The sequence below is a fragment of the Geotrypetes seraphini genome, chromosome 1 (genome assembly GCF_902459505.1).
Source record: "Geotrypetes seraphini chromosome 1, aGeoSer1.1, whole genome shotgun sequence".
In the NCBI taxonomy this organism is placed as follows: Eukaryota; Metazoa; Chordata; class Amphibia; order Gymnophiona; family Dermophiidae; genus Geotrypetes; species Geotrypetes seraphini.
The window spans coordinates 344326186-344353458 of record NC_047084.1 but is presented as its reverse complement, the minus strand read 5'-3'; the positions used below and the strand labels follow the sequence as shown (position 1 = coordinate 344353458).

The 27273-nt window shown below is 42.2% G+C and overlaps 1 protein-coding gene across 6 annotated transcripts in view; it reads left to right on the top strand.

Moving 5' to 3' along the window:
* The window catches only part of LIN54 (lin-54 DREAM MuvB core complex component), a 227385-nt gene that overhangs the window by 141137 nt on the left and 58975 nt on the right, over nucleotides 1-27273 (top strand). For all 6 annotated transcript variants that reach the window (XM_033962745.1, XM_033962726.1, XM_033962735.1 and 3 more), the window contains 3 exons: nucleotides 6103-6176; nucleotides 6348-6542; nucleotides 15611-15702. In XM_033962745.1, the coding sequence (XP_033818636.1) occupies nucleotides 6103-6176; nucleotides 6348-6542; nucleotides 15611-15702 (361 nt within the window). The remainder of the gene's footprint in view (nucleotides 1-6102; nucleotides 6177-6347; nucleotides 6543-15610; nucleotides 15703-27273) is intronic.

The following is a 27273-nucleotide window of genomic DNA, read 5'->3' as shown; positions in this document are numbered from 1 at the left end:
GTACTATCTATTTTTTGTAAACGCGTAGGGGTCCATAAAGTTCTATGTAACAAAAACAACCAAGTTTGACTCATAGATGCTGACTTTGTAGATCTTAATCTCCAGGACCAAAATCGTGGCCATTGAGATTCAGAAATTGTCTGACCAATCTCAATACTCCAAATATCCCTAAGTCCAGTTTTCTTTTTTTTGTTTAAAAATCCATTTAACAATTTATACCATTTTGCGGCTTGGTGACCCAAAAAATCCGCCTGGAAACATAGAACCTGCAGACTATATTGAGTATTAAGAGCTTTCCATTCAGGGAACCCTGCCTGAATAGCTTGCTTCAGTTGCAACCATTTAAAATATTGTGTTTTATTTAATCCAAATTTATGTTGCAATTGTGAAAAACTAAGCATTGCTCCTTCTGAAATAACATCATTCAATGTTCGTATACCTGCAATTATCCATTGTTTCCAGACGATTTTGTATCCGCCAATCTTGATCTTGGAGTTTACCCAAATTGATTGATTTAATGATTTAGCAATTGGTTCTGGTGATAGATTACTAACATATCTTAACGTCTTCCAAGTATCCAATAAAATTCTGTTATCCTTATATCTTCTTGGCATGTTTATACTAATTAGATGTTCTGGATGTAGTGGGAACAGGAGCCGCCATTCTAGATATAGCCAATCTGGTACATTCTCCATGAGATCTGGGAGGATCCAATACATACCCTGTCTTAGAATATAGGCTTGATGGTACCTATAAAAATTTGGAAAATTTACCCCTCCCTCCACAATTGGTCTTTGTAAAGATACTAAAGCAATTCTGGGTCTTTTCCCAAACCAAACAAATTTTGTAAGAATATTGTTTAACTTTTTATAAAATGACCCCTGAAAAAATATTGGTATCATACTCATTTGATAACAAACCACAGGCAATATCATCATTTTAATTGTTTGGACTCTTCCCCACCAAGAAAGATGTAAAGGATTCCATTGCTCACACATTTCTGTTATTTTTTTTAATAAAAGTTTTTCATTTTCTTTTACTGTATCTTCAATTGTATTTTTGATAATAATACCTAAATATTTTAATCCTTCTTCTTTCCAAATAAATGAATATGAATCAAATAATCCTTTGGTACAGTGAACATTAATTGGAAGAATTTCCGATTTACTCCAATTAATTTTATATCCAGAAAATTTCCCAAATTTCTCTAGAAGATTAAGTAAACTTGGAACAGTATTCCCCGGTTCTCTTAAATATAATAATATATCATCTGCATATGCAGAAAGTTTAAATTCCCAGTAAGAAAATGGGATTCCCTTTATCTCCTTAGTTTGATTAATTGCAATTAATAAGGGTTCTAAAACAATATCAAAAAGTAAGGGGGACAAAGGACATCCTTGTCTAACTCCCCTACGCAAGTTAAATCTATCTGATAAATTGTTATTAATATATAATCTTGCACCAGGAGAGCTATACAATGTCTGAATCATTTTAATAAAACCGGGGCCTATTCCAAACCATTCCAGAGCTTGATACATATAACTCCATTCCACTCTATCAAATGCTTTTTCTGCATCTAAAGATAGCATAAAAGCTGGATCATTCATATTTTTAACTAAATTTAAAGAGTGGAATGCTAATCTAGTATTGTTTGATGAGTGTCTTTTAGCAATAAATCCTGTTTGGTGTATATCAATAATAAAAGGAAGAGCTTTTGCCAATCTTATTGCTAATACTTTAGCAATCAACTTACCATCTACATTTAATAAAGAGATAGGCCTGTAGTTTGAAACCAAGGTAGGATCCTTGTTTGGTTTTGGTAAGACAATAATTACCGAATCAGCCATAGTACCTGATATAGTCCCATTATTTATTTGATATTGATACAAATTTAATAAATATGGTAAGATGATATTTTGAAATGTTTTATAGAATTCATCACCACCCGGAGCGGATCCAACTCTAAGAGACTTCAATGCTGATTCTATTTCTTTTAAAGATATAGGATCTTCTAAACTTCGTTTTATATGATCCGGAACATTTGGTCCAATAAATGAGTTTAAGAAATTTAATCCCTCTTGTTCTTTATTTTCATAAGATTCAGAAGAATATAAATCTTTATAAAAATCAAGAAATTGTATTAAAATATCTTTGGTGTTAGTGTGTGTGTTGCCTTGTGTATCTTTAATTGCAATAATCTTAGATTTCCTTTTTTTTTGCTTTAAGAAAATTAGCTAATAATCTTCCAGCTTTGTTTGAATTACCATAGTACTGAACTTGCTTATAGAAGATATCTTTTCTCACAAATTGAGAAGAAATCTCATTATATTTCGCTTTTATTTTTAATAAACTTTGTAATGTATTATGTTCCCAGTTCTTAATTAATTTATTTTCTAATACTTTAATTTGGTTTTCCAGATCAACATATTGTTTTTTAAGTTGTTTTTTGATAAATGCTGAATATGAAATAATATTTCCTCTTATTGTTGCTTTAAATGCGTCCCACAAAATCTCAGCATTAATATTGTCCGAATTATTTATTTGAAAAAATTCATTCATCTTTAATTTAAAATCTTCCAGAAAGTTCGAGTCCGCAAGTAAAGCATTATCAAATCTCCAAATTGGATCGAAATGTACTATATCATTATTCTTAAAGTCAATCCACACACCAGCATGGTCTGAAATTATAATGGGATCAATAACTGCATTCATCACTCGCTGCGCTATATTATTAGACACGAATATATAATCAATTCGTGAGAAAGATTTATGGACCTGAGAACAAAAAGAGAATTCCTGATCATTAAAATGAAGAATACACCATATATCAACTAAATTACAAGATTGAACCAAATTATCTAAACCTAACGATTTCATAATTCTACTTGGTCTCTTATCCAAAATTGGATCCAATTCAGCATTGAAATCCCCTGCTACGATTAAATTAGAAGTAGCCAGTGGTAACAGTAATTGTTGAACTTGTTTGAAAAACTCCATTTGATTCGAATTAGGAGCATATAAATTTAATAAATCCAGGGTTGTATTTCCCAGAACCATTTTGATATGCACCCATCTTCCTAAAGGATCATAGTTTATTAATTTGAAATCAGCATTGCACTTCCTATTTATCAGAACAGCAACCCCAGCTTTTTTCCCCATTGCAGGTGCAAAGAAGCATTTAGAAATCCAACCCCAGATAACTTTTTAGATTCAATATCAGAAAGGTGCGACTCTTGAATAAAATATATGTCCGCATTTTGCTTTTTAAGGAATGTTAGTACTTTCTTTCTCTTAATAGGATGATTTAAACCATTGACGTTAATAGAATAAATTTTTATATCCATCTATTTTATAATTAAATTTTGGCAAATATTTCTAAAATAAAAAAGATGACCAGACCTCAGCACATTAAGTAAATATAATTCATTTATCCAATTCCCCCATCCTTTTCCCCCCTAAAATAAGATTATAAAAGAAAAATTCAAATTTTACATTTATCCCATTTTCAATCCTCATCAATATATTATTACTGTGAACCCCCCTCCCTCTCTCTATGTTCCCTCCCCTCCCCCCAAAATCATTGTCTGATCTGGAACACACATTGGTATAGCAGACCCTAAACCCCCTCCCCCAGACAACTAATATCCCTCCATATTGAATTAATATCTCTCAAAAATTCAGCTATTCTTTTTCCCCCCACATATTTAATATTTCATTATTTCTATCCATACATATTCCATCATTCAATTAATAATTATTATCATTAATATTAATATTTCATTGTAGCAAATAACATAAAATTATCTATAATGAATTCAAATATAACTATTCAAATAAATTTTCATTCATATAAGTTATTCATATAAATAATAGTATCTTAAAAATCTTTATCTCCTTAGTAATTATCTCTTCTTTAAAAAACCCAATTCCCAGACTTAACCCTTTATTTAATAATTTTTATATTTCATATCAATTAGTATCTAGGTAAAATATATCATTATATTAAGAATCATACTTAATTCATATAAATTTTAAATATATCTTCCTTTCAAAGTAATATATATCCTATCTTAATATTTTGTTAACATTTTCAATTTTAACTATAATTCCATGTATATTAAATATTCATTGTTAATTTAAATATATTCATTCATAGCGTTAATATATTACTAATATTAGCATCTAACCAATTTATTTATAACATTCTCATTTAAAAATCAATCATGATATATTCAATATAAATAAATATTTGAATAAAATATATATTTTCATATTTATTAATAAAAGTCTAAAATTATTTCCTATTTTATTAATAATCCCTTTTGAAATATGTAATATCCTATATTTATTTCCTCATATTAATCAATTATTGTTATTCAGGATGGTTAGTTATTAGTAGTTAGGTAAATATATATATTATATTTATAATATTTCTCATAGATAATTAATTTCTTGTTAAATTAAAAATGTATCAGTAAATTCACAATATTGAAAAATTAGTCAAAAGCTCTTCATCTGCAATAAAATGCAGTAAAAATAACTTGGACCAGTATCAATCCACTTTTTTTTTTCCTTCTGTCTTCCTTTTTTTTTCCCCTCTTTTCTTCTCTTCAAAATGAGTCTTCTCCATTTTCTCTTTTTCCTTTAATCAATTTTTCTTTATGTAGACATCGGTTCCTCTTGTGATAGAAATTCTTTAAGTTTTGCAGGGTCTTGAAAATACCAGGACTTATTTCCAGTAGATATTCGCATTGTAGATGGATAGTACAAGCCGTACATGTAACCTTTTTTTTTCAACTGCTGCCTCAGCATAAGAAACTGCTTTCTGATGTTTGCAGTATGTTTTGCAAAGTCTGGAACCAATAACAATTTAGACCCTTTATAATTTAAATTTTTGTTCGCTTTTGCTACTTTCAGGATTTCTAAAGCTTGCTGGTATCTCAAAACTTTAAAAATCAAGGGTCTGGGGCCATTCTGATTCACTTGTTTTTTTGAAGGGATTCTATGTGCCCGTTCTATTTCCAACGGCCACTTGGAGTTTAACTGTAACAGTTTAGGTAGTAAGTTCTCTAAAAACTGTACAGTGTCTCCCCCTTCAAGATTTTCAGCCAGTCCAAGCACTCTGATGTTCTTCCTTTTCCCCCGATTCTCCAAATCTATCAGCTGATTTTTCAAGCTTTCTACATTTTGTCTTTCACTGTCACACTTTTGTGTGACAGTTTCCAGCAGTTCAATTCTCTCCTCAATCACAGACATCCTCTGCCTGTCAGTCTGGATCTCCTGCCTCAGACCCAGCACCTCCTCCTTTACCTCAGAAATTTTGCCAGCGTTGTCTGTCAGCATTAATTTAATTTTAAATAGCTTTGCCATTATATCTGCTTTATCTGAGAATTCCTCTGTTTCCAACGGGATCGGGACACTCGACGGCGACACCGGAGTCACTTTAGATCTTTTTGCCGATACACCGGAAGTGCACAGCTTCTCCGATTTGCCTTGCCTTGTGGTAGCCATTTCAGAAGTTATTTTTTGTTTTTATAACTCAGGTGAGCGATTCTTAGCAGCTGTTTCCTTTCCTTTAGTTGTCTGAGTTCAGGGAGCTCTGTTGCTATGCGACCATTTTGCGTGCTCCAAGCCACGCCCCCTTGTTAATGAGCTTTACCCTACATGGCACTGTAGTATTGTGCTGATTTTAACCCACCTAGAATTCTTGATTTGTGAGGATTTGGTGGGATATAAGACTAAACATAATTTAAGCCTTAAAATAGGTACATTTTGGGATTCTGACATCAGTTTCCTCATATAAAATTGTCCCCTACATGTTCTTTGGGTAAGGTGGAGGACAGCTGGACTTTCACTGAGAGCTAAATGTGTTTAAAAAAAATAAATAAATAAAAAAAAGTAAAGTATTTTGACCCACAAGCCTAAATCTGTCTTTACTAGATTGTATGTGATTTGGAGGGGAGCTAGAAGAAAAAAGTTTGGTTTAAAAAATGTGTGACTTTTCTGTGTTTACTTATTCCTATTTTATATATTTAGCTTTTTTGCAATTTAACTGTAAATGTATACCTGTGTAATTTGAATAACTTGATTTCTGTTGAATAGCTAAGCCAGTGGTGGTTAATGCAGCACCTGTCCGGATGTCAGTTCCTATTATCCCAGCTCAGACTGTCAAGCAGGTATGTAAATAAAGTGGCTTTGATATCATTTCCATTGCCAGTCCTATAAAACTTAGATTTCAATGAAGTTTACAGTTTTGCACAAAATAATTATTCAGCACCTCATAGGATGATTGGAGTAATATTATGATGCCTGTTATGAGAGTTTCATATTCATAATTTTTCTTTCAGGTGGCTCCAAAACCAGTCAACACAAGCTCGATTGTGACTACCAGCCAGCCACAACAGCGACTTATTATGCCAGCCACTCCCTTGCCACAAATTCAGCCAAATCTCACTAACTTTCCTCCAGGAACAGTTCTGGCACCAGCACCTGGGGCAGGAAGTTTAGGATATGCTGTTCTTCCGGCTCAATATGTTACTCAGGTACCTAGAGTATGAATGTGTGACATTACAACAGATAGTGTGATTTAAAAAAAAGGTATCCTGGCTCATCATTGTGACTCTGCTTTGCCCAGTACTTGCTACTCAAAGAGTCCCAAATTTTACTGTAGCAATGACTGAAGACATCTCAAAAGTACATTCACAGCCAATGTTTCTTCTAAGCTGGGCAGCAGTCGTCCTTTCATTTGTGAGGGACAGGCAGGTTCCTTGGGAGTCCTACAGAATCTACCTGTCCCCCATGATTGAATGTGAACAACCCTTACCAGCAGGAACATGGCAGTAGATTTCCATACAGCTTGGAGGGAATATTCCTTACATGAGTTTTGTTCATAGCCACTGTCAGAATTGGTCATTGTTCAGCACATTTTGATACCTGCTGGCCACATTCAGGGGTTGATGCAGAGTTTCTCACCTGTGGGTCAGAATCCTAAATGGCGTCACAAAACCTTTACTTAGAGTCACTACATTACATTAGTGCCTTCTATTCCGCCAATACTTTTTGATTCTAGGTGGATTACAAAGAATTAATCTGGACATACCCAGTGAGATTACAAGATAGATACTTTAGAAGAAGCATTATGGTCTGGGAATATATTGAGAAGGTTAGTGTGACTTGACAAATTGTCTGAATAGCTTGGTTTTTAATTCTCTCCTGAAGGTTTTGTAGTTGGACATTGTGATTAGCAGGTTGGAGATATGGTGGTCTAGTTTCGCTGCTTGGGTGGCTAGTAGGCCATCATACATTTTCTTATGTTGTATACCTTTGATTGGGAGGTGAGTGAAGGGTGCAGGTGTTCTCCTTGGTCTGAATGTATTGTTCCTGGTTAGGCGATTGTTTAAATAGGTTGGTCCAGCGCCATTCAGGTCTTTGAATAGCATACAGTACAATTTGTAGAGTATGCGTGCTTGTACAGGGAGCCAGTGTAAGTCTTGGAAGGCAGTGGTAATGTGGTTGTATTTTTTCAACGAGTATATCAGTCTGAGGGTTATATTTTGCACTGTTTGTAATTGCTTTATCATGTTGGCAGGGCATGACAAGTATAGGATGTTGCAGTAGTCTAGTAGTCCTAGAGCTAGGGACTGGACCAGGAATCTGAATTGTTTTTTGTCAAAGTGTTTTTTTGGATTTGGCTTAAGTTGCACATGACTGTGAAGTCTTTCTGGACTGTTTTGTTGATTTGGGGTTGCATGGTGCAGCCTTTGTCTTCACTATTTCCTGCAGTTTTAGATTGGGTTGCAAGGGATGTGATGGAGTTTATTTCAAGAATTGTTATGGATGGGGTTTTGTTTTTTTTCAAGAAGTAGGAATTTAGTTTTGTCTTGGTTCAGCTTTAGTTTGTGGTCTGTCTTCCATTTTGTCACTGTTTCTAGTGTTATGTGTAGTATGTTTGTTGTGTTGGAAGTATGTTGGTCGAAAGGAAGGAGGATGGTGATTTTGTTTGCGTAGCTATATGAAGTTAAGCCTAATTTGTTCAGGTAAGTACCGAGTGTGGCTATGTAGAGATTGAAGAGTGTTGTAGATAATGGAGAGCCTTGGGGAGGGGTCTCTACAGGGGATGATCCAGTAATCTGATTTTTTTTTGTTGTTGAAGGAATCTTTGAAACCGTGTGTAAACTCTACCTGCGATTCCTATTGCTTCCATTGTTTGTAGTAGGATGTCATGGTCTACCAGGTCAAATGCTGCAATGAGATCAAATTGTATGACTAGCATTTTTTTGCTTTTACTTAGATGTTTTCTGGCTGTGTCTGGTAGAGAGCCTATTAGTATTTCTGTGCTGTAGTTGGACCTGAAGCCTGAGTGTTATAGTTTTCTAGGTAGTCAGTGAGAGGTTTTGTCACAAGGCCTTCCATATAGCAGTATTGAGGCTATAGATCTATAGTTGGATAGCTGATCTGTTGCGCCCTTTGGGTCTTTCAGAATAGGGGTGATAACGATGTCATTAAGACCTTGTGGGAATTGGCCATCTGTAAGCATGCAGCTCATCCATTGCTGGGAGGGCTCTCTTAGGTGCATCATTCTACACTTCTGGAGGTTCTCACAATTTTATTTGGCCACAAAGATTGATAAACACTGGGCTACTGTAATAAAGTGTGAGAGGCTTAGTGCAGGCTTTGTGCACAGTTTTTTGTGCTATGGCTAGTCTGTGCAGAAGAATTTAGTGTACACAAAAACTTGTACAAATAGTTGATTAGAAGTAGCTATCAATGCACCGTTTATTTAAATCCAATAGTGATGAAGTCATTAGCTATTAAGCCTGGTTTTTGTTTTGTTTTGTTTTCGAATGCTGGGTTTTAAGTGCATGGTCTGAGGAATAAAATGCTATTTCACTATTTTGTGCCAGTTTCTTTTGCTAGTCTGAGCTAACCATAATCTAGTGAACAAAATGAGAAAAAAAAATGCAATAGTAAGAGGGTGAGGAGCTGAGATGATAGCTTCACCGAATGCATGGTTTATGGGAAGATGCTTTAGCTGTGAATTGATAGGTAATGCACTTGACTGTAGAAATTTATGTGATATCATATCAACCAAATTTATGCATAGAGTATACATTTTGTTCAATTCAAATAACCGCACCTTTTGCTTTAGTATTATTGAGGTACCATATATTAAGTATATACCATGAATGAATTATATATAGCTCATTCAACATATACCCCTTATAAACAATTACTGCAGATCCTCAGCGACACCACTTTTGGCTCAAACAAGCTCATTGCCAAAAGCTTGACGTGTCCTATCGTCACTGGATTTTCTATTCTCTAGATATAAATTAATTTTATCGTTAACTTTAGTTATTCTTGTGTATGTGTACATTTAGAAGTACTTAGTTTTGTGGCCTTTATAATAGGGATCTGTTCACTCCAAAGCTAAGTACTTCTAAATGTACATGTACACATACACACACAAAGTTCTGTTCACCTCTTGTCACTGAAAGCTGGTAAGGTAAAGCCATTCAGATAAATAATCAGGCAACTTACACCAGGATAAGCACTTGAATTAGCATAATTATAGTCCACTACTGCTGTCAGTAATTTTAAGCAAGGATTTATCTGTTCCCAATCGACACGCGAATATCCAAGGCTTCTGAAAACAAACGCCAACCTCCAACGCTTCTCAGTGCAATCACGTGGGAATTCCAGCGTTCCTCAGGGCAGTCACTCGGGAACTAAGATGTCCAACATACCCATTTCAATTACCCCAACATTGACTGATTAAATGTTAAACGGAAGTGCTAGGGAGGTAAAATTTCTAGATGTCATAAATGACTGCTTCTTGGAGCAACTGGTCCGGGAACTGACAAGAGGGGGAGCTATTTTAGATTTGGTCCTTCGTGAAATGCAAGGCAGAGTACAGGAGTAACTGTTGGGTCTGCTGGGAAACAGTGATCACAACGTGATCAAATTTGAGCTGATACTGGGAGTGATGTTGCAAAAGAAATCTACTGTAAAGGCATTTAATTTTTGAAAGGGTGACTATGATAAAATGAGGAAAATGGTTAAAAAGAAGCTAAAAGGATCAATTGCAAAGGTTAGGACTATATAAACCAGGCATGGATGTTATTTAAAAATACCATTGTGGAAGCCCAGACCAGATGCATTCCACGTATCAGTAAAGGTGGAAAGAAGAGGAAACGAGAGCCGTCATGGTTAAAAGGTGACGTGAAAGAGGCTATTAGAGCAAAACAATATTCTTTAAAGAATGGAAAAAGGATCTGAATGAAGAAAATAAGGAGACCAAAGCACTGGCAAGTTAGATGCAAAGCACTTATAAAGAAAGCTAAGAAGATATGAAGAGAAACTTGCAAAACAGGAAAAAGCTCATAACAATTTTTTAGGTACATCAGAAGCAGAAAACCTGTGAGTGAATCCATCAAAGAGTAAAAGGGGCGCTCAGGAAGGATAAAGCCAAAGCGGAGAGACTGAATGAATTCGTTGCTTCGGTCTTTACGGAAGAAGATGTAAGAGATCTACCTGAAACGGAAATGGTTTTCAAGGGTGATGATGCGGAGGAACTGAAAGAAATCTCGGTGAATCTAGAAGATGTATTAAGCCAAATCAACAGTTTAAAAGTGATAAATCGCCAGGACCAGATGGTATACATCCGAGGGTATTAAAAGAACTCAAACATGAAATTGCTGACCTGCTGTTAGTGATCTGTAACCTGTCGCTAAAATCATCTGTAGTACCTGAAGATTGGAGGGTGGCCAATGTTACGGTGATTTTTAAAAAGGGCTCCAAGGGAGATCCAGGAAATTACAGCCTCACTTCAGTGCCGGGCAAAATGATAGAAACAATTATAAAAAATAAAATTGTGGAACATGTAGACAAACATGATTTAATGAGACAGTCAGCATGGGCTCAGCCGAGGGAGATCTTGCCTCATCAATTTGCTCGACTTCTTTGAAGATGTGAATAAACATGTGGATAAAGATGAGCTAGTTTATGTAGTGTATCTAGACTTTCAGAAAGCTTTTGACAAAGTTCCTCATGAGAGGCTCTTGAGAAAATTTAAGAGTCAGTTTTGGATTAGGAATTGGTTATCGGATAGAAAACAAAGGGTAGGGTTAAATCAATGGTCTCAAACTCAAACCCTTTGCGGGGCCACATTTTGGATTTATAGGTATTTGGAGGGCCACAGAAAAAATAATTAGTATCTTATTAAAGAAATGACAATTTTGCATGAGGTTAAACTCTTTATAGTTTATAAAACTTTCCTTTAACAGTTAAAAGGAAAGATATATAAACTATAAAGAGTTTTACCTCATGCAAAATTGTCATTTCTTTAATAAGACATTAACTATTTTTTCTGCGGCCCTCCAAGTACTCTATTTTTTCTGCAGCACTCACATTTAAAGTTTAATATCTTTTCTTTCTCAAAACTGGCACATTTCAATCACTAAATTGAAAATAAAATCATTTTCCTACCTTTGTTTGGTAATTTCATCAGTCTCTGGTTGCACTTTATTCTTCTGACTGTGCATCCAATATTTCTTCCTTTCTTTCAGCCTCCTGTATGCTTCCTCTCCTCCCTCGTTCGATTTTTTTTTTCCCCTCCATTAAAAATTACAAAGACTAGGGGACACTTGATGACGTTAGAGAAATACTTTTGGTTTTTATTTTTTTAATATTTTTTATTTAGAAGTTGCTCAATACAAGAAACACAACATTCGTAAACATAGCCCAAGTGGAAAAACAAATGATAAGAAATAGAGAATGACACGGGGAAAAATTCTGTCCCCATCACTGTCCCGTCTCCGGACCACCATCCTCTTCACTGCCCCGTCCCCACCGTCCCCTTCACCGCCCCGTACCCATCTCTGCTGTCCCCGTCACCGTCCCCACTGTCCCCTTCACCGTCCAGTCCCCATCTCTGCTGTCCCCATCACTGCCCCGTCCCCATCTTCAGCGTCTTCTCCTCTCCATCCCCCCACCCCCAGCACCCTTCACGCGGTCCAGCAGCTCCCTCCTGCTGGCCAGCCGTGGATTTCCCTCCCTCCCTCCCTTTCCCTTACCTTCTCTTGTTGAAACTGGGGCTTTCTATAAGGCTATGCGCTGTATTAAAGCCGGAGCCTTGAAGTCGCGTCGGGTTGCCTTCTAGAAAAGTCTCCTCCGATGAAACAGGAAGTTGCGTCGGAGGAGACTTTTCCTGCAGGCAACGCGACGCGATGCAGCTTCAAGGCTCCGGCTGTAATACAGCACATAGCCTTATAGAAACTGCCAGTTTCAACAAGAGAAGGTAAGGGGGAGGGAGGGAGATGCATGGCAGGCCGGCGGGAGAGAGGAGGCTGCCGGTTCGAACGCTCGTTCACCGCGCGTGCTAACCATTCACCGCTCCACGGGGCGGTGAATGGCCTGGTCCCTGATCTTGTGGTGACCTTTTTTTTTTTTTGGTCACTGTTTTGGCGGGTTACCCGCGGCTAGCTGCGGGTAACAACCACCGTGTCATTCTCTAATAAGAAAGTCTATCGCGTGGTTTTTTATGTAGACCATAAGGACAAAAACAGAGCTAAACTGCCCCCCTTCATCTCCCAACCCACCCGCCACACCCACTATGGGTTCAAAAGTTCAGGAGAGCACTTGTGGCTCTATGGGATATATTGTCCCAAACAGGCGCCCAAATAGCCCGAAATCTCCTCCAACACCCAGATCACCATGTTTAACATCCAAATATTCATATTTTAAAAAAAGAAACTCCTCATTTCTCCACATGGTAACAGTAGGTACTTCAGGCAGTCTCCACAGTAAAAGAATACATTTCCTAGCCAACAGGGAAGCTTTTTGTAACAATTGAGAATGCTAGACAGTCCCAAAGAAGAAAATTGTGAAAAAAAGCAAAACATCCGCCTGCAGAGGAATTCTGCGCCATAATATCATCTGCAGATAGACAGCCAAAGGACTAAAAGGTTTGAACTTGGTCACAAGCCCAGAAAATATGGAACAAAGCAGCTGGCGTAGACTGGCACTTTAGGCAAAAAGAGAAATACTTTTAAAACCAATAGGAGGAAATAATTTTCACTCAGAGAATAGTTAAGCTCTGGAACGTGTTGCCAGAGGTTGTGGTAAGAGTGTAGCTGGTTTTGAGAAAGTTTTAGACAAGTTTCTGAAGGAAAAGTCCATAGTCTGTTATTGAGAAAAGACATGGTGGAAGCCACTGCTTGCCCTGGATTGGTACTCCTTGTTTTTTGGCCAGGTACTAGGAAACTGGATTGGCCACCGTGAGATTGAACTACTGGGCTTGATGCACCATTGGTCTGATCCAGTAAGGCTATTCTTATGTTCTTATAATATATACACATGCTACACTTCTCCATGCCCTGGTACAATCTATGTGCAAAATACTGATTCTTCTGCTAATGCATGCTCGATGAACTGGAATGTATGCATGCTTCCATAGCAGGCTGTGTATTCTCATGTGTTTCTGTAGATGTATGCCTTTTACATACACATTATTTGCATACAATTTGTTTACCACATTGGGTGTAAAAATATCTTTGTGTCTGCTGAACTCAGCACTCCGTCCTCTTGCATAGCTTATATCAGCCCCTCAGACAGCATGTTTCTTAGGTACCGGGGAGAGCTATGGTCTGTGATCCTTGACTCAGGATGTTTTTTTGTGATGGATGGACTAGATGAGAAGAGGTGAAAACACTGGAGGGATGAAGAGGAACCACAACTTGTGAAAGAATACAGATAGTGTTGCGATAGAGTCCAGTCCAAATGGAATTGGAAACCCAAAAGTGCAGGTGAAAATTAACAGGCCACTGTTCCCCCTGCCAGTTTTACTTGTCCATTTATTTTAAATCTTTGCTAAAACAATTATCAGACTTTGAGGAATTCCTTCCACCAGACAATTTATAACAGTTTCAGCAGGAATTTTAAAATCTTGTTTACTACTCAAAAGTTCATGGCTAGAGCAGCTTTTGATGTCTTTGATATTTCTTCCCAATCATCGGCAGTAGCCACTGCAATGCACAGGTTGGCTTGGCTTTGAGTCTTAGACCTGAAAACTTCAGTTCAGGAATGTCTGTCCAATGAACTGTACAATAAAACCTTGGTTTGTGAGCATAATTTGTTCCGGAAACATGCTTGTAATCCAAAGCACTCGTATATCAAAGCAAATTTCCCCATAAGAAATAATGGAAATGCAGATTCGTTCCACAACCCAAAATCTTTAATAGAAAATACTGTACTGTAGTACATTTAGAACAGTCACTACACTCCCGTGTCAGAGAGAGAAGAACCATCGGCTCAGTTGTGATGACATGTCAAGCGTATACGTGCTCGTATTACAAGACATCACTCGTTTATCAAGTTAAAATTTAATAAAACATTTTCCTTGTCTTGCAAAACACTCACCACCAAGTTGCTCACAATCCAAGGTTTTACTGTACCTTGCAAGGGAGAAGACCTATTTGGAGAAAGAAACTGAGAAAAGTGCAGACAAAATAAAAAAAACCCACACACATACTATGACAACTTTGTCTAAACCACACACCTCTCAATCTCCTTCATACAGAAGATATACTACCTCTTCCAGACGTCCATAGTATAACAACACCAAACATCGCTACAACTAGCCTTCTTCCTCACCTGCTACAGGGAAGTATTTTCACTGTTAACAGCCATGGTCTTGGCTACATTTCTAAACTGGACAAGTTTTCAGTGGAAAAAAAAGTGGAAGGCATATGCTTAGACTTTGAAGCAATAAGAAATACTATGGGCTCCTTTTACTGAGTTGCGTTAGCATTTTTAGCGCACACAGCATTTTAGCGCGTGCTAAACCCGCGTTACGTGGCTAGAACTAACGCCAGGTCAATGCTGGCGTTAGCGTCCAGCGCGCACGGCAATTTAGCGTGCGCTATTCTGCGCGTTAATGCCCTAACGCGGCTTAGTAAAAGGAGCCCTATGTTGTGTAGTATAAAACTTTTCAGTCTTTCTGCCTTTCATGGCTTCTTTTTTATTTTTCTACATTCCAATTTTGTTCTCTCTTGTTTTATTTTGCTTTAGAATCCCATTTTTGTTTCTCTTTACTTTACTCTTTCTCATGCTCTCTTGCTAAACACCTATGTACTTCTGGTTACTTTATCATTTCCTTCCCTTTTCTTCTCTTCTTTCTTTAACTCTTTTCCTTTGCTTCTTCCCTTTCCAGTGCTACAGCTAGAAATTATTTCCTTTCTATGTTTGGTCTTATATTCCTCCAGTGCTATTTACTGGCAGATCCTGCATACACTTCAAACATGAGGTGGAGATGAGGTGTTATTGCAGTTAATGAGAATTTTATCCAGTAATAAGTCATTAACAAATAGCTTTTATTTTGTTTACAGTACGATCTTGCATAGTGATTAAAAGGTTGGTGTTTGCATAGAGATGAAGAATGATCCCATCTACTAGTCAACTTATTTTCATATTTTTACCTCTTATCTTTGAATAGAATTTAACATTTTTTAGAGGTATAGCAGGGCCACAATTTACAAGACATTCTTTTCATGCACTAAATTCTCATAGTTAAAAAGTGCACTGTGATTTGTTTTTCTTTGTATTTTGTTAGCTGCCACAATCAACATATGTGCCTATTGCAAGCAGCGCTGGCTTCACTGGAACATCTAGTATTCAGACTCAAGCCAGGATACCATTCAATGGGTGAGTATTGGCACAGAAAAGTACTTGATCCTGAAGGAAGTTTTAAAACAAGAGGTCAGAAGATGGTACTTCAAAAGGCTAGATATGAAATGTGAAGGAAAACTCTGAGATCAGATGAATTCTGATATTGTCCTAAATAGTAAAATGGCCTCATCTATCGCTATATTCTGATTCTCTATTATGACCTTTGTTATTACATTGTTTTGATAATGATGAAAAGCATTATTGTATGCCCCTATTTTTAATTTGTAAAACTGAAAAAACTTGCCTTTGTGGCAGCTTTGATTTCCAGCTCATAGCTATTTTCCATCTGCCTTACTGTTTGACCACATTACTTCACAAAAATAGAAAAGTGCAAACTCGGGATGTTTTCTTGTTACATCATGAAACGGTAGACAGTTGCCTTATTAGGCCAGCTATCTTGACATCAATAATGGAGAACATCCCAGGCTTTTTAATCCTTCATTAGCAAGAGTTTAGCTATGTAATAAATTGATTTCAAACTACAAAACTGGACAAAGATAAGCTAGATGCCATAGAACAACCACATACATTGAATCACAAATTTCTCTGTTCAATGAGAATGATGAATCAGCTGACATAAGAATATAAGAGTTGCCATACTAATAGTCCGAAAGTCATCAATCCCAGTATCCTGTTTCCAATAGCCAACCCAGGTCACAAGAACCTCTTTAATTTACATTCTTTGTTTTCCAATTAGAGATCCTCTGTTTATCCCACGTTTTTTTGAATTCCATCACCGTTTTCCTCTCCACCACTTCCCTCGGGAGGGCATTCCAGGCATCTACTACACTTTCTGTGAAAAATAATTTCTTAACATTGCTCCTGAGCCTTCCTCCCCACAACCTCAAATTATGCCCTCTAGTTTCACCATTTTCTCTTCTCTGGAAAAGATTTGGTTCTATATTAATACCTTTCAAGTATTTAAACATCTATATCATATCTCCCCTGTCCCTCCTCTCCTCCAGAGTATACATATTTAGGTCTTCAATCTCTTCTCATACTACTTTTGGTTCAAACCCCTTACCATTTTCGTAGCCTTCCTCTGAACCACTTCAAGTCTTTTTATATCCTTCACCAGGTATGGCCTCCAAAACTGAACACAATACTCCAAGTACGGCCTCACCAGTGACCTATAGAGGGGCATCTATAGACTAGCAGGGGCAACTAAAACAAGAGGTCACTCAGAAAAACTGAGAGGAGACAGATTCAAAACGAATGCAAGAAAGTTCTTCTTCACTCAACGAGTGGTAGACACCTGGAACGCGCTTCCCGGAGAGGTGATAAGCCAGAGTACAATTCTGGGGTTCAAAAAGGGACTGGATGACTTCCTGGAAGCGAAGGGAATAACGGGGTACAGATAGAGGTTTACTTCACAGGACACTGAGCAAATAGGGTATGGACTTTTTAGGTTAGGTAGGGAACATTTTCAGGTCATGGACCTGGAGGGCCGCCGCGGGAGCGGACTGCCGGGCGCGATGGACCCCTGGTCTGACCCGGCAGAGGCAATGCTTATGTTCTTATGATCAACACCTCCCTTCTGTTGGTTATTCCTTTCTATACAGCCTAGCATCCTTTTGGCTACAGCTACCGCCTTATCACACTGTTTGTTTATTTATTTATTTATTTATTTAATTAATTTAACAAATTTCTCAACCGCCTATTACTAGGTAGCTTACAAATAGCGACATTCATAAAATAAGTAAAAATATACAAAAAAACAGAATTTATCCAGTCAATATACAGCTGCCTTTAGATCCTCAAACACAATCACTCCAAGGCCCCACTCTCCATCAGTGTTTATCAGCCTCTCTCACCTCCTAGCATATACAGTTCCCTCAGATTTCTACCCCCAAATTACTTCACATTGTATTTTAGTTGCGAGACATTAGACCAGTGTTTTTCAACCTTTTTTGGGCAAAGGCACACTTGTTTCATGAAAAAAATCACGAGGCACACCACCATTAGAAAATGTTAAAAAATTTAACTCTGTGCCTATATTGACTATATATAAAGTAATTCTCTTGAATAGGAATCAAATAAACACAAAGAAAGTATTTTATAATTACTTTATTATGAAATATTAAGTAAACAGAATAGTGAAAAATTATAAAATACTTTATTCAGTGCGAAACCTGGGCCTGTTTGGCTGAACACAAAGCTGATATTATCCCAGGACAAGCAGGCAGGTATTCTCACTAGTGGGTGATGTCATCCGACAGAGCCCCGACACGGACATCTTGAAAGCATGTCTTGCTTGAAGAAACTTAGAAGTTTCGAGATGCCCGCACTGCGCATGCGCCAGTGCCTTCCCGCCCGATGTACCAGGCGTGTCTCCTCAGTTCTTTTCTTTCCGCGGAGCTGAGAAGTTTGTACTTCATTCTGCGCTGACTGAATTTCAGTTTTTTTGCCTTCTTAACCTGCGTTTGTATTTCTTTCTTTGACTTTATTTCTATTTTACTTTATTTTCTAAAAAAAAAAAAAAAAAAACTTAAAATTATTTCTTCCGGCGGTTCGGCCGGGCCGGCCTCGTGGCTGCGGCCTAGCAGCTTCGACCTTGCAGCGTCAATTTTCCGGCCTATGTCCCGACCAATCACCGGTTTTAAAAAGTGCAGCAAGTGCCAGCGTGCGATTTCGCTGACGGACCCACACCGACGCTGCCTTCAGTGTTTGGGTCCGGAACACGTTCCGAAATCGTTCCGGCCTTGTTCCACGCTCACTGCGCGCTCGTTTAAGCGGCGCTGCTTGCTCTGGGAGTCGATGTTCAAGATGGAGACTGCCAAGGACATCTCTGCTGCTGCGGCTGTTGAGGTTTCGCCGATCCATTCGAAACCCACATCTGCGACTCCTGCATCGAGCATCGTGAAGCCCGCATCGTTTGCTCCGGCTTCAGCTTCGAGTTCAGCATCGGCGCCTGCCTCCGTCTCCTCGGTTCAGGTACCGCCTTCCACTGTCCCTCCCGTGGTCATCAAAGTGCCTAAAGCTAGCAAGCAGAAGCACGTGGCCACGAAGGAACGCGAAGACCGTGCAGGAGGACCCCCTTTCGGTGCGGATCCCTCCATATCGGCTTCGCTTCGGTCCCTGCTAGAAGCTCAGTTTGTCGAGCTTATGCGCACTATGGGACCCCGGCTTATCGCCAACATTCAAGGTGAGATTCCGACCCCGATTTCGGAGGGCGGTCCGCCCCCTCCCCCTCCTCCTCGTCGTTCGATCTCTCTGCTCGACGAGGGGGATCGGCGGAGGGCGGCGGAATCCTCCAGGAGGGCTTCCCTTCCGGAGATGCCACCTTTGGAGCCCATCACACCCCCGCGACAACAGGGTGCTAGGGCGGCTCCTGATAATCGTAGTCCTGGGCATACGGCATCGCAGGAGGAGTTCTTCCGCACTCCATACCAGACATGGGTGGCGCTGCGTGAATCCGCATCTCTGCCACCTCTGCGATCCACTGCATCGAGCCCTATCCATTCCTTTGAGGCTTCGAAGGATCAATCGATGCATAGAAGATCTCGTTCTCCGTCCCGTCACCGGGAGGGGCATCGATCTCGGCACTCTTCTAGGCACTCCTCACGTCATTCGGAGGTGTCTCCGCAGAAGAAGATCCAGCGTTTGGGGTACTCCTCGTCGGATGTGTCCCAGCCGGAGGGGCCAGAGTATGAGGAACCATCTACCTCCTATTCTCCATACCGATCTCAGCTCTCCCTGGACCCGGAGGCTTCCACGTCTTCTAGTCCGTCCCGTCGGCCGGCCTTGGCAGACCAGCTGTCTTTCTCATCCTTTCTCAGACAGATGGCGGATGACTTGGATGTGACTTTAGACACTGGGTCCAAATATTCTAAAGAGTATTTGGACACCATGCATTTACCTCACCCTCCAGCGGAGACACTTCGGCTTCCTCTGCACAAGCTGCTGGACCAGACTTTCATGCGCTGTTTTGAGACACCGTATTCCTTGCCTGCAGTTCCCAGTAAACTGGATGCTCGATACTGCATCGTTCACCACAAGGGGTTTGAGGGAGCCCAACTTTCTCATCAGTCCCTTCTGGTCGAGTCTTCTCTCAAGCGTTCTCATCCCTCCCAAGTCTATGCTTCCGTGCCTCCGGGCAGGGAGGGGAGAACGATGGACAAGTTTGGTAGACGTATCTATCAAAACTCGATGATGGCGACTCGAGTGCTCAATTACAATTTTTTCTTCTCTTCATATTTGGATTTCTTCTTGCCGGTGCTCCGCAAGTTCATCCCTTTCATCGATGCTCAGGCTCGTTTCCAGTTTGAAGAGGTGGTGGCGACCCTGTCCCAGTTGCGGCTGCAGCTGATGCAATCCTCTTACGATGCCTTCGAGCTCTCGGCATGTGCTGCGGCATGTTCGGTCGCCATGCGTCGCCTGGCGTGGCTTCGCACCATCGATATGGATCCGAACCTCCAAGACAGACTTGCAAATGTTCCTTGTGCAGGAGCGGATCTATTTGATGAGTCTATAGAAACTGTTACTAAAAAGCTGTCGGACCATGAAAAGTCTTTTCAGTCTATTCTGCGTCCTAAACCGAAGCCTCAGCAGTCTCGTCCCTCTAGACCGCCTCAAATTTACCAGCGGCGTTATCAACCGAGGCAGACTCCTCCTGCGAGACAGCCTGCGAAGAGACAGCCTCCGCAGAAGACTCAGCAGAAGCCACAGATGCCGGCTGCACCCAAGGCTACTCAGCCTTTTTGACTCTCTTCCAGGGAGCATAACCAACGTTCTGTCTTCCCCTGTTTTTCCCATAGGGGGTCGTCTCCATCATTTTTGTCATCGATGGGAGTCAATCACCACGGACCTTTGGGTCCTTACCATCGTAAGAGAGGGATACTCTCTTCATTTCCAACGGGTCCCCCCGGACCACCCTCCAAGAGAGTATCCTTCCAACTTAACGCAGACCGCTCTTCTTCTCCAGGAGGCTCAGGCTTTGCTTCGGCTTCGGGCCGTCGAGCCGGTCCCGTTAGATCAGCAAAACCAAGGGTTTTACTCCCGGTATTTCCTGGTTCCGAAGAAGACGGGCGATCTGCGGCCCATTTTGGACCTTCGAGTCCTCAACAAGTTTTTGGTCAGGGAGCGGTTCCGTATGCTGACCCTTGCCTCTCTCTATCCCCTCCTCGAGCAGAACGATTGGTTATGCTCTCTGGACCTCAAGGAGGCCTACACTCACATCCCGATTCATCCGGCCTCCCGCAAGTTCCTCAGATTTCGGGTGGGACATCTACATCTGCAGTATCGAGTGCTTCCATTTGGCCTTTCCTCTTCGCCCAGAGTCTTCACGAAGTGTCTGGTGGTGGTGGCCGCTGCACTCCGGAACATGGGTCTCCAGGTGTTTCCATACCTCGACGACTGGCTCATCAAGGCCCCGTCGGCCCCAGAGGTCATTTCGGCGACCTTGACTACGATTTGTTTTCTGCAGCACTTGGGCTTCGAGATCAACTTTCCCAAGTCACATCTTCAGCCCACCCAGAGTCTTCCCTTCATCGGGGCGGTCCTGGATACCATCCAACTTCGAGCGTTCCTTCCTCCTCAGCGCATGGATGCTCTTCTTCTACTCTGCCAGTCGGTGTCTTCTTGCCCGTCCATCTCAGCGAGACACATGATGGTCCTCTTGGGTCACATGGCATCCACAGTTCATGTGACGCCTTTTGCCAGACTACATCTCAGAATTCCTCAATGGACCTTGGCATCTCAGTGGACTCAGGTGTCCGACCCATTGTCCCGCCACATTGTGGTCACTCCTGCTCTACGGCAGTCTCTTCTCTGGTGGATGACCTCTTCGAATCTATCCAGAGGTTTGCTGTTTCACTCTCCTCCCCACCAGAAAGTTCTCACGACCGATTCATCGAACTATGCATGGGGAGCTCATCTGGATGGTCTTCGCACTCAGGGGTTCTGGACCAGTGCGGAACGACTCCATCAAATCAATCTTCTGGAGCTCAGAGCCATCTTCAATGCTCTTCAGGCTTTTCAACATCTGCTTCACGACATGGTGATCCTAATTCGCACCGACAATCAGGTCGCCATGTATTATGTAAACAAGCAAGGGGGCACGGGCTCGGCCTCCCTCTGCCAGGAAGCTCTTCGAGTCTGGGATTGGGCGGTCCGCCACAACACCTTCCTCAGGGCTGTCTACATTCAGGGGAAGGACAATGTCTTGGCAGACAAATTGAGTCGTCTTCTCCAACCTCACGAATGGACGCTCAATTCCAAACCCCTTCATCAGATATTTGCACAGTGGGGGATGCCTCAGATAGACCTCTTTGCAGCCCCCCACAACTTCAAGCTGCCTCAGTTTTGCTCCAGGATCTACACTCCTCTCCGCCTCGAGGCGGACGCTTTTCTGCTGGGTTGGGGGAATCGCTTCCTATATGCGTTTCCTCCTTTTCCTCTCATTCAGAAGACTCTGGTCAAGTTGAGATCAGACCATGCCACCATGATTCTAATTGCTCCTCGGTGGCCCAGACAACCTTGGTTCTCCCTTCTACTTCAACTCAGCAGCAGGGAGCCCATACTTCTTCCAGTGTTTCCTTCACTACTCACTCAACATCAAGGTTCACTACTTCATCCCAATCTGCAGTCCCTCCACCTGACAGCTTGGTTCCTTTCAACATAACTCCTCACCAGTTTTCTCAAGCAGTGAGGGAGGTCTTGGAGGCTTCCAGGAAGCCTGCTACTCGACAATGCTACTCCCAAAAATGGACTAGATTCTCCTCCTGGTGTATTTCCAATGCCATGGAACCTCAGCGAGCTTCCCTTTCTTCGGTATTGGACTACCTTCTACACCTATCTCAGTCTGGTCTCAAGTCTACCTCCATACGAGTCCACCTGAGTGCTATTGCGGCTTTCCATCAGCCTCTACAGGGGAAACCTTTGTCTGCTCATCCTGTGGTTTCCAGATTTATGAAAGGTCTTTTTCATGTCAACCCTCCTATCAAACCTCCTCCTGTGGTTTGGGATCTCAATGTTGTCCTGTCTCATCTCATGAAGCCTCCGTTTGAACCTCTCAACAAGGCTCCACTTAAGTATCTCACCTGGAAGGTGGTTTTTCTGGTGGCCCTGACGTCTGCTCGCCGGGTCAGTGAGCTTCAGGCCCTAGTGGCGGATCCACCGTTCACTGTATTCCATCATGACAAGGTGGTTCTTCGTACTCATCCGAAATTCCTGCCTAAAGTGGTCTCTGAATTTCACATCAACCAATCCATCGTGCTTCCAGTGTTCTTTCCAAAGCCTCATTCTCATCCTGGGGAAGCTGCTTTGCACACTCTGGACTGTAAACGTGCTTTAGCTTTCTACTTGGATCGCACAAAGCCTCACAGAACTGCTCCTCAACTTTTCGTCTCCTTTGATCCAAACAAGTTGGGACGACCTGTATCGAAGCGCACCATCTCTAACTGGATGGCGGCTTGTATCTCTTCCTGCTATGCCCAGGCTGGATTATCCCTTCCCTGTAAGGTCACAGCCCATAAGGTCAGAGCAATGGCAGCCTCTGTAGCCTTCCTCAGATCGACACCGATTGAGGAGATTTGTAAGGCTGCCACTTGGTCCTCGGTTCATACATTCACCTCTCATTATTGTCTGGACACTTTTTCCAGACGGGATGGACAGTTTGGCCAAACAGTGTTACAAAATTTATTCTCTTGAAATTGCCAACTCTCCCACCATCCCATTGGGGTTAGCTTGGAGGTCACCCACTAGTGAGAATACCTGCCTGCTTGTCCTGGGATAAAGCAATGTTACTTACCGTAACAGTTGTTATCCAGGGACAGCAGGCAGCTATTCTCACGTCCCACCCACCTCCCCTGGGTTGGCTTCTCAGGCTAGCTACCTGAACTGAGGAGACACGCCCGGTACATCGGGCGGGAAGGCACTGGCGCATGCGCGGTGCGGGCATCTCGAAACTTCTAAGTTTCTTCAAGCAAGACATGCTTTCAAGATGTCCGTGTCGGGGCTCTGTCGGATGACATCACCCACTAGTGAGAATAGCTGCCGGCTGTCCCTGGATAACAACTGTTACGGTAAGTAACATTGCTTTCTGGCTGGAATCGAAGAAAGACACACACGTAGCTCTTCGTCAACAGCTCTCAGTCTCTCTCTGTATTTGGTTTTTATAGCATACAAAAATAGACAAATATACCCTCCATCCTTTTTATTAAACCACAATAGCAGTTTTTAGCGCAGGGAGCTGCGCTGAATGCCCAGCGCTGCTCTTGACGCTCATAGGCTCCCTGCGCTAAAAACCACTATTGCGGTTTAGTAAAAGGTGACCCTATTGTAAAATATAGACAGCAGATATAAATTCAGAACTGTGCATAGTAAGTGAAGTTATTTGGGCAAATTCCTTTGAAAACTATGGTAATACTGCCTCCACTTTGCTAAACTTAAAATAAAATCATTTTTCCTACCTTGTCTGGTGATTTCTGGTTGCACTTTCTTCTTCTGACTGTGCATCTAATCTTTCTTCCCTTCTACCAGCCTGTATGCTTTCTCTCCTCTACACCTCATTCCCTCCCCCAACTTTTTCTTCCTCTCTCCCTGACCTTTCTTTCTTTTTTTCTGTTTCTCTTCTTTCCTTCTGTTTCCCTGCCTGCCCCCTTTCTTTCTTTCTCCCTGCGGTTCCCCAAGCCACTGCCACTGCCGCTGCCATCGGAGAACAGGACCCACCAATGGATAACAGGCCCCAAAGCCGACGCCGACGCATGCTCTCCCTGACGTCAATTCTGCAATCGGAGAGGAAGTTCCGCCCAGCCAGGCAGCGATTGGCTGGCCCGAACTTCCTCTCCGACTGCAGAATTGACGTCGGGGAGAAGAAGACTTATCGGCTCGATAGATTAGATCGCCAAGACAAAGTGAGTCCTGGGTGATCGACTCACTTTGCCTTGGCGAGCTACTGGCGCCCCTGCCTCGGGCCCCCTGTCAGCTCCGGGCCCCTGAATGCAGGACTGGTAGTACTGCCCTGATGGTGGCCCTGCGGCACACCAGGCAACATCTCGCGGTACACTAGTGTGCCGCGGAACAGCGGTTGAAAAACACTGCATTAGACCATTCTTCTAACTTTTGCAGATCCTTTTTCATGTTTTCCACTCCCTCCAGAGTATTACAAATCTTGGTATTATCCGCAAAAAAGTTAACCTTACCTTCTATATAATTCTAGCATTAGAGACTGAGATAACAAACGCCGATCTTGACGTGATAGCGATATCCGAAACTTGGTTCACAGAATCGCATGGGTGGGATATGGTTATACCAGGGTACAACCTACTTCGTTGCGACCGAGAAGGTAAATTGGGAAGAGGAGTAGCGCTATACACTAAGGAAAGCATCAAAACCATCAGAATCACAGATGTTAGATACACCGGGGAATCCCTCTGGGTGAACCTGGCCAGAGGGAATGAAAAAGCCTATACCTTGGGGTGATATATAGACCTCCCAGGCAACAGGAGGACAAAGACATGGAATTAATCGAGGACATAGAGAACATCACACTGCGCGGGGACACAGTAATGCTAGGAGACTTCAACATGCCAGATGCAGATTGGAACACACTCTCCGTGACTACGGGTAGCAGCAAAAGAATATTAACCTCCATAAAGGGTGCACGTCTCAAGCAATTGGTATTGGAGCCACCAGGGACCAGGCGTTACTAGACCTAGTTCTCACCAACGGAGATAGCGTCACGGAAGTCTCAGTAGGAGACACACTGGCCTCCAGCGACCATAATATGGTATGGCTCAACCTCAAGAAAGGTTTCCCTAAGACAAACACAACAACAAGGGTTCTCAACTTTAGAGGCACAGACTTCAACCGCATGGGAGATTTTGTCCATCAGGAGCTACATAAACAAGCAATATCTGACAATGTGGAGGATATGTGGTCGTCTCTGAAGTCCATCCTACACGAAGCAACAGACCGATACATAAAGACAGTAAGTAAACGCAGGAGAAACAAAAGGCCCCAATGGTTCAGTAAAGAAATTTCAGACCTAGTTAAACAGAAAAAAGACGTATTTCTTTAGCACTCTCCAGACCAGTAGAGGTTAATCTTTACAAATGGGTATATATCCAATCATGACCAGTAGGTGGAGACTGAAAACCAAAACTGTGGGACAGTATATAATATACTCCCTTCTCTATTTACCTCAGTCTTCTTTCAGTCTCCAGCAGGTGTTGATGTGATCTGTACCCATCTCCCTTGGTAGGGCTGTTGGAATTTGTTTAGGGGGTTTATAGTCCCTGTTTTTGGCCGGATGGAGCTTGGGTGGGCCCTGTTTGGGGTCCGTCCGACCTCGGGGGTGTCAAACCCGGCGGGTCTCGAGCGGGGTCCCTCCCCTCACTTCCTCCACCTCTCCACATTTTTCTAGAGGAGCCTCAGCAGTAAGCCTTGCCCCCTAAATCAAGCAAGGCATATTGCTTCGAGAGCCTGTGGAGTCTGTTATGTTAAAAAAAAAAAAAAACAAATCCTGAGGTAGTGCTGGTCTGGAGGGTTGTTTCCCTTTAAGAAAACTGTATTTTACTGTATTTTTTCATCTAACCGGCACTTTTTTTAAAGCTAGGTCGCGTATGGAGCAATGAGCACTTCTAAAGGGAAAAAGTGCTCATTGTGCTCCAGGCGCGAGGCACTCGCGGCCGGCCTGTGCAAGCGGTGTTCAGGCCGGTGCGGTGGAGGAGCTCCGTCGGCAGCGGCTGCAGGCGCCCAGAGCTCCCCGCCGATGGTGCCTCGCGAGTCGGCTGGGAGCAGTGGGGAAGCCCGGTCTTCCCCAACCGCCCACGGAGGGATTCCCCGAGCCGCCGACGGTCGGGTTGTTGGGGATTCCCTCTCAGCTGATGTTTTGACAGCTGATGCCGACTTGCCTGTTTTAGCGGCTGGGACTGTTCAGGCTTCTCAGCTGCTACAGGCTAGGGAGGGAGCAGTTTTGGCGGGAAAGTCGCCATCTTCACAGTCTGGCCCCTCCATTTTGTCTTCCACCTCAGGTGACCTTCCCCCTGTATTGGAAAAACAGGGGCAGGTTTCTGCTGGGTCCCCTGCTGTGGCAGGGAGTTCCTTGGGACCCTCGGGGGGGTTTTTCCCCTGATTTCTTTTTTTCTTTGTGCAGAGCCTATTTTCAGGCGGCTGGGGGTCCCGGATGCGCTCAGGGGGTTTCGGGGAGTGGGGTTTCCTCCGCGCTCCCTGCGGCTTTGCCTCTCTCGTCTGTTGTGGCGTCCCCTCCTCCTCCTCCCTTGTCCAAGCGTCCGCGGGTGTCGTGGGACGAGGATTTATGGTCTGAGGAGCGTGTCGGTCTGGATGAGGACCTGGACCCTTTTGAGGATTTCCAGGACCCTCTCGAGGGGACGGCTGCTGGCGGCGGGTTGTCGGGTTTCCCGTCCTCCGGCGAAGAGGCGTCCGTGGTGCGCCTTTTTCAGAGAGATGAGCTGCCGGACCTGATTCAACAGGTTTTTTCGGTGTTGCGTTTTGAGGATGTGCCGCCGGAGACTCCGCATGTGGGGGACCCTCTGCTTCGGGGGATCCGTACCGTTTCCCGCTCTTTTCCCATGCATCAGGATA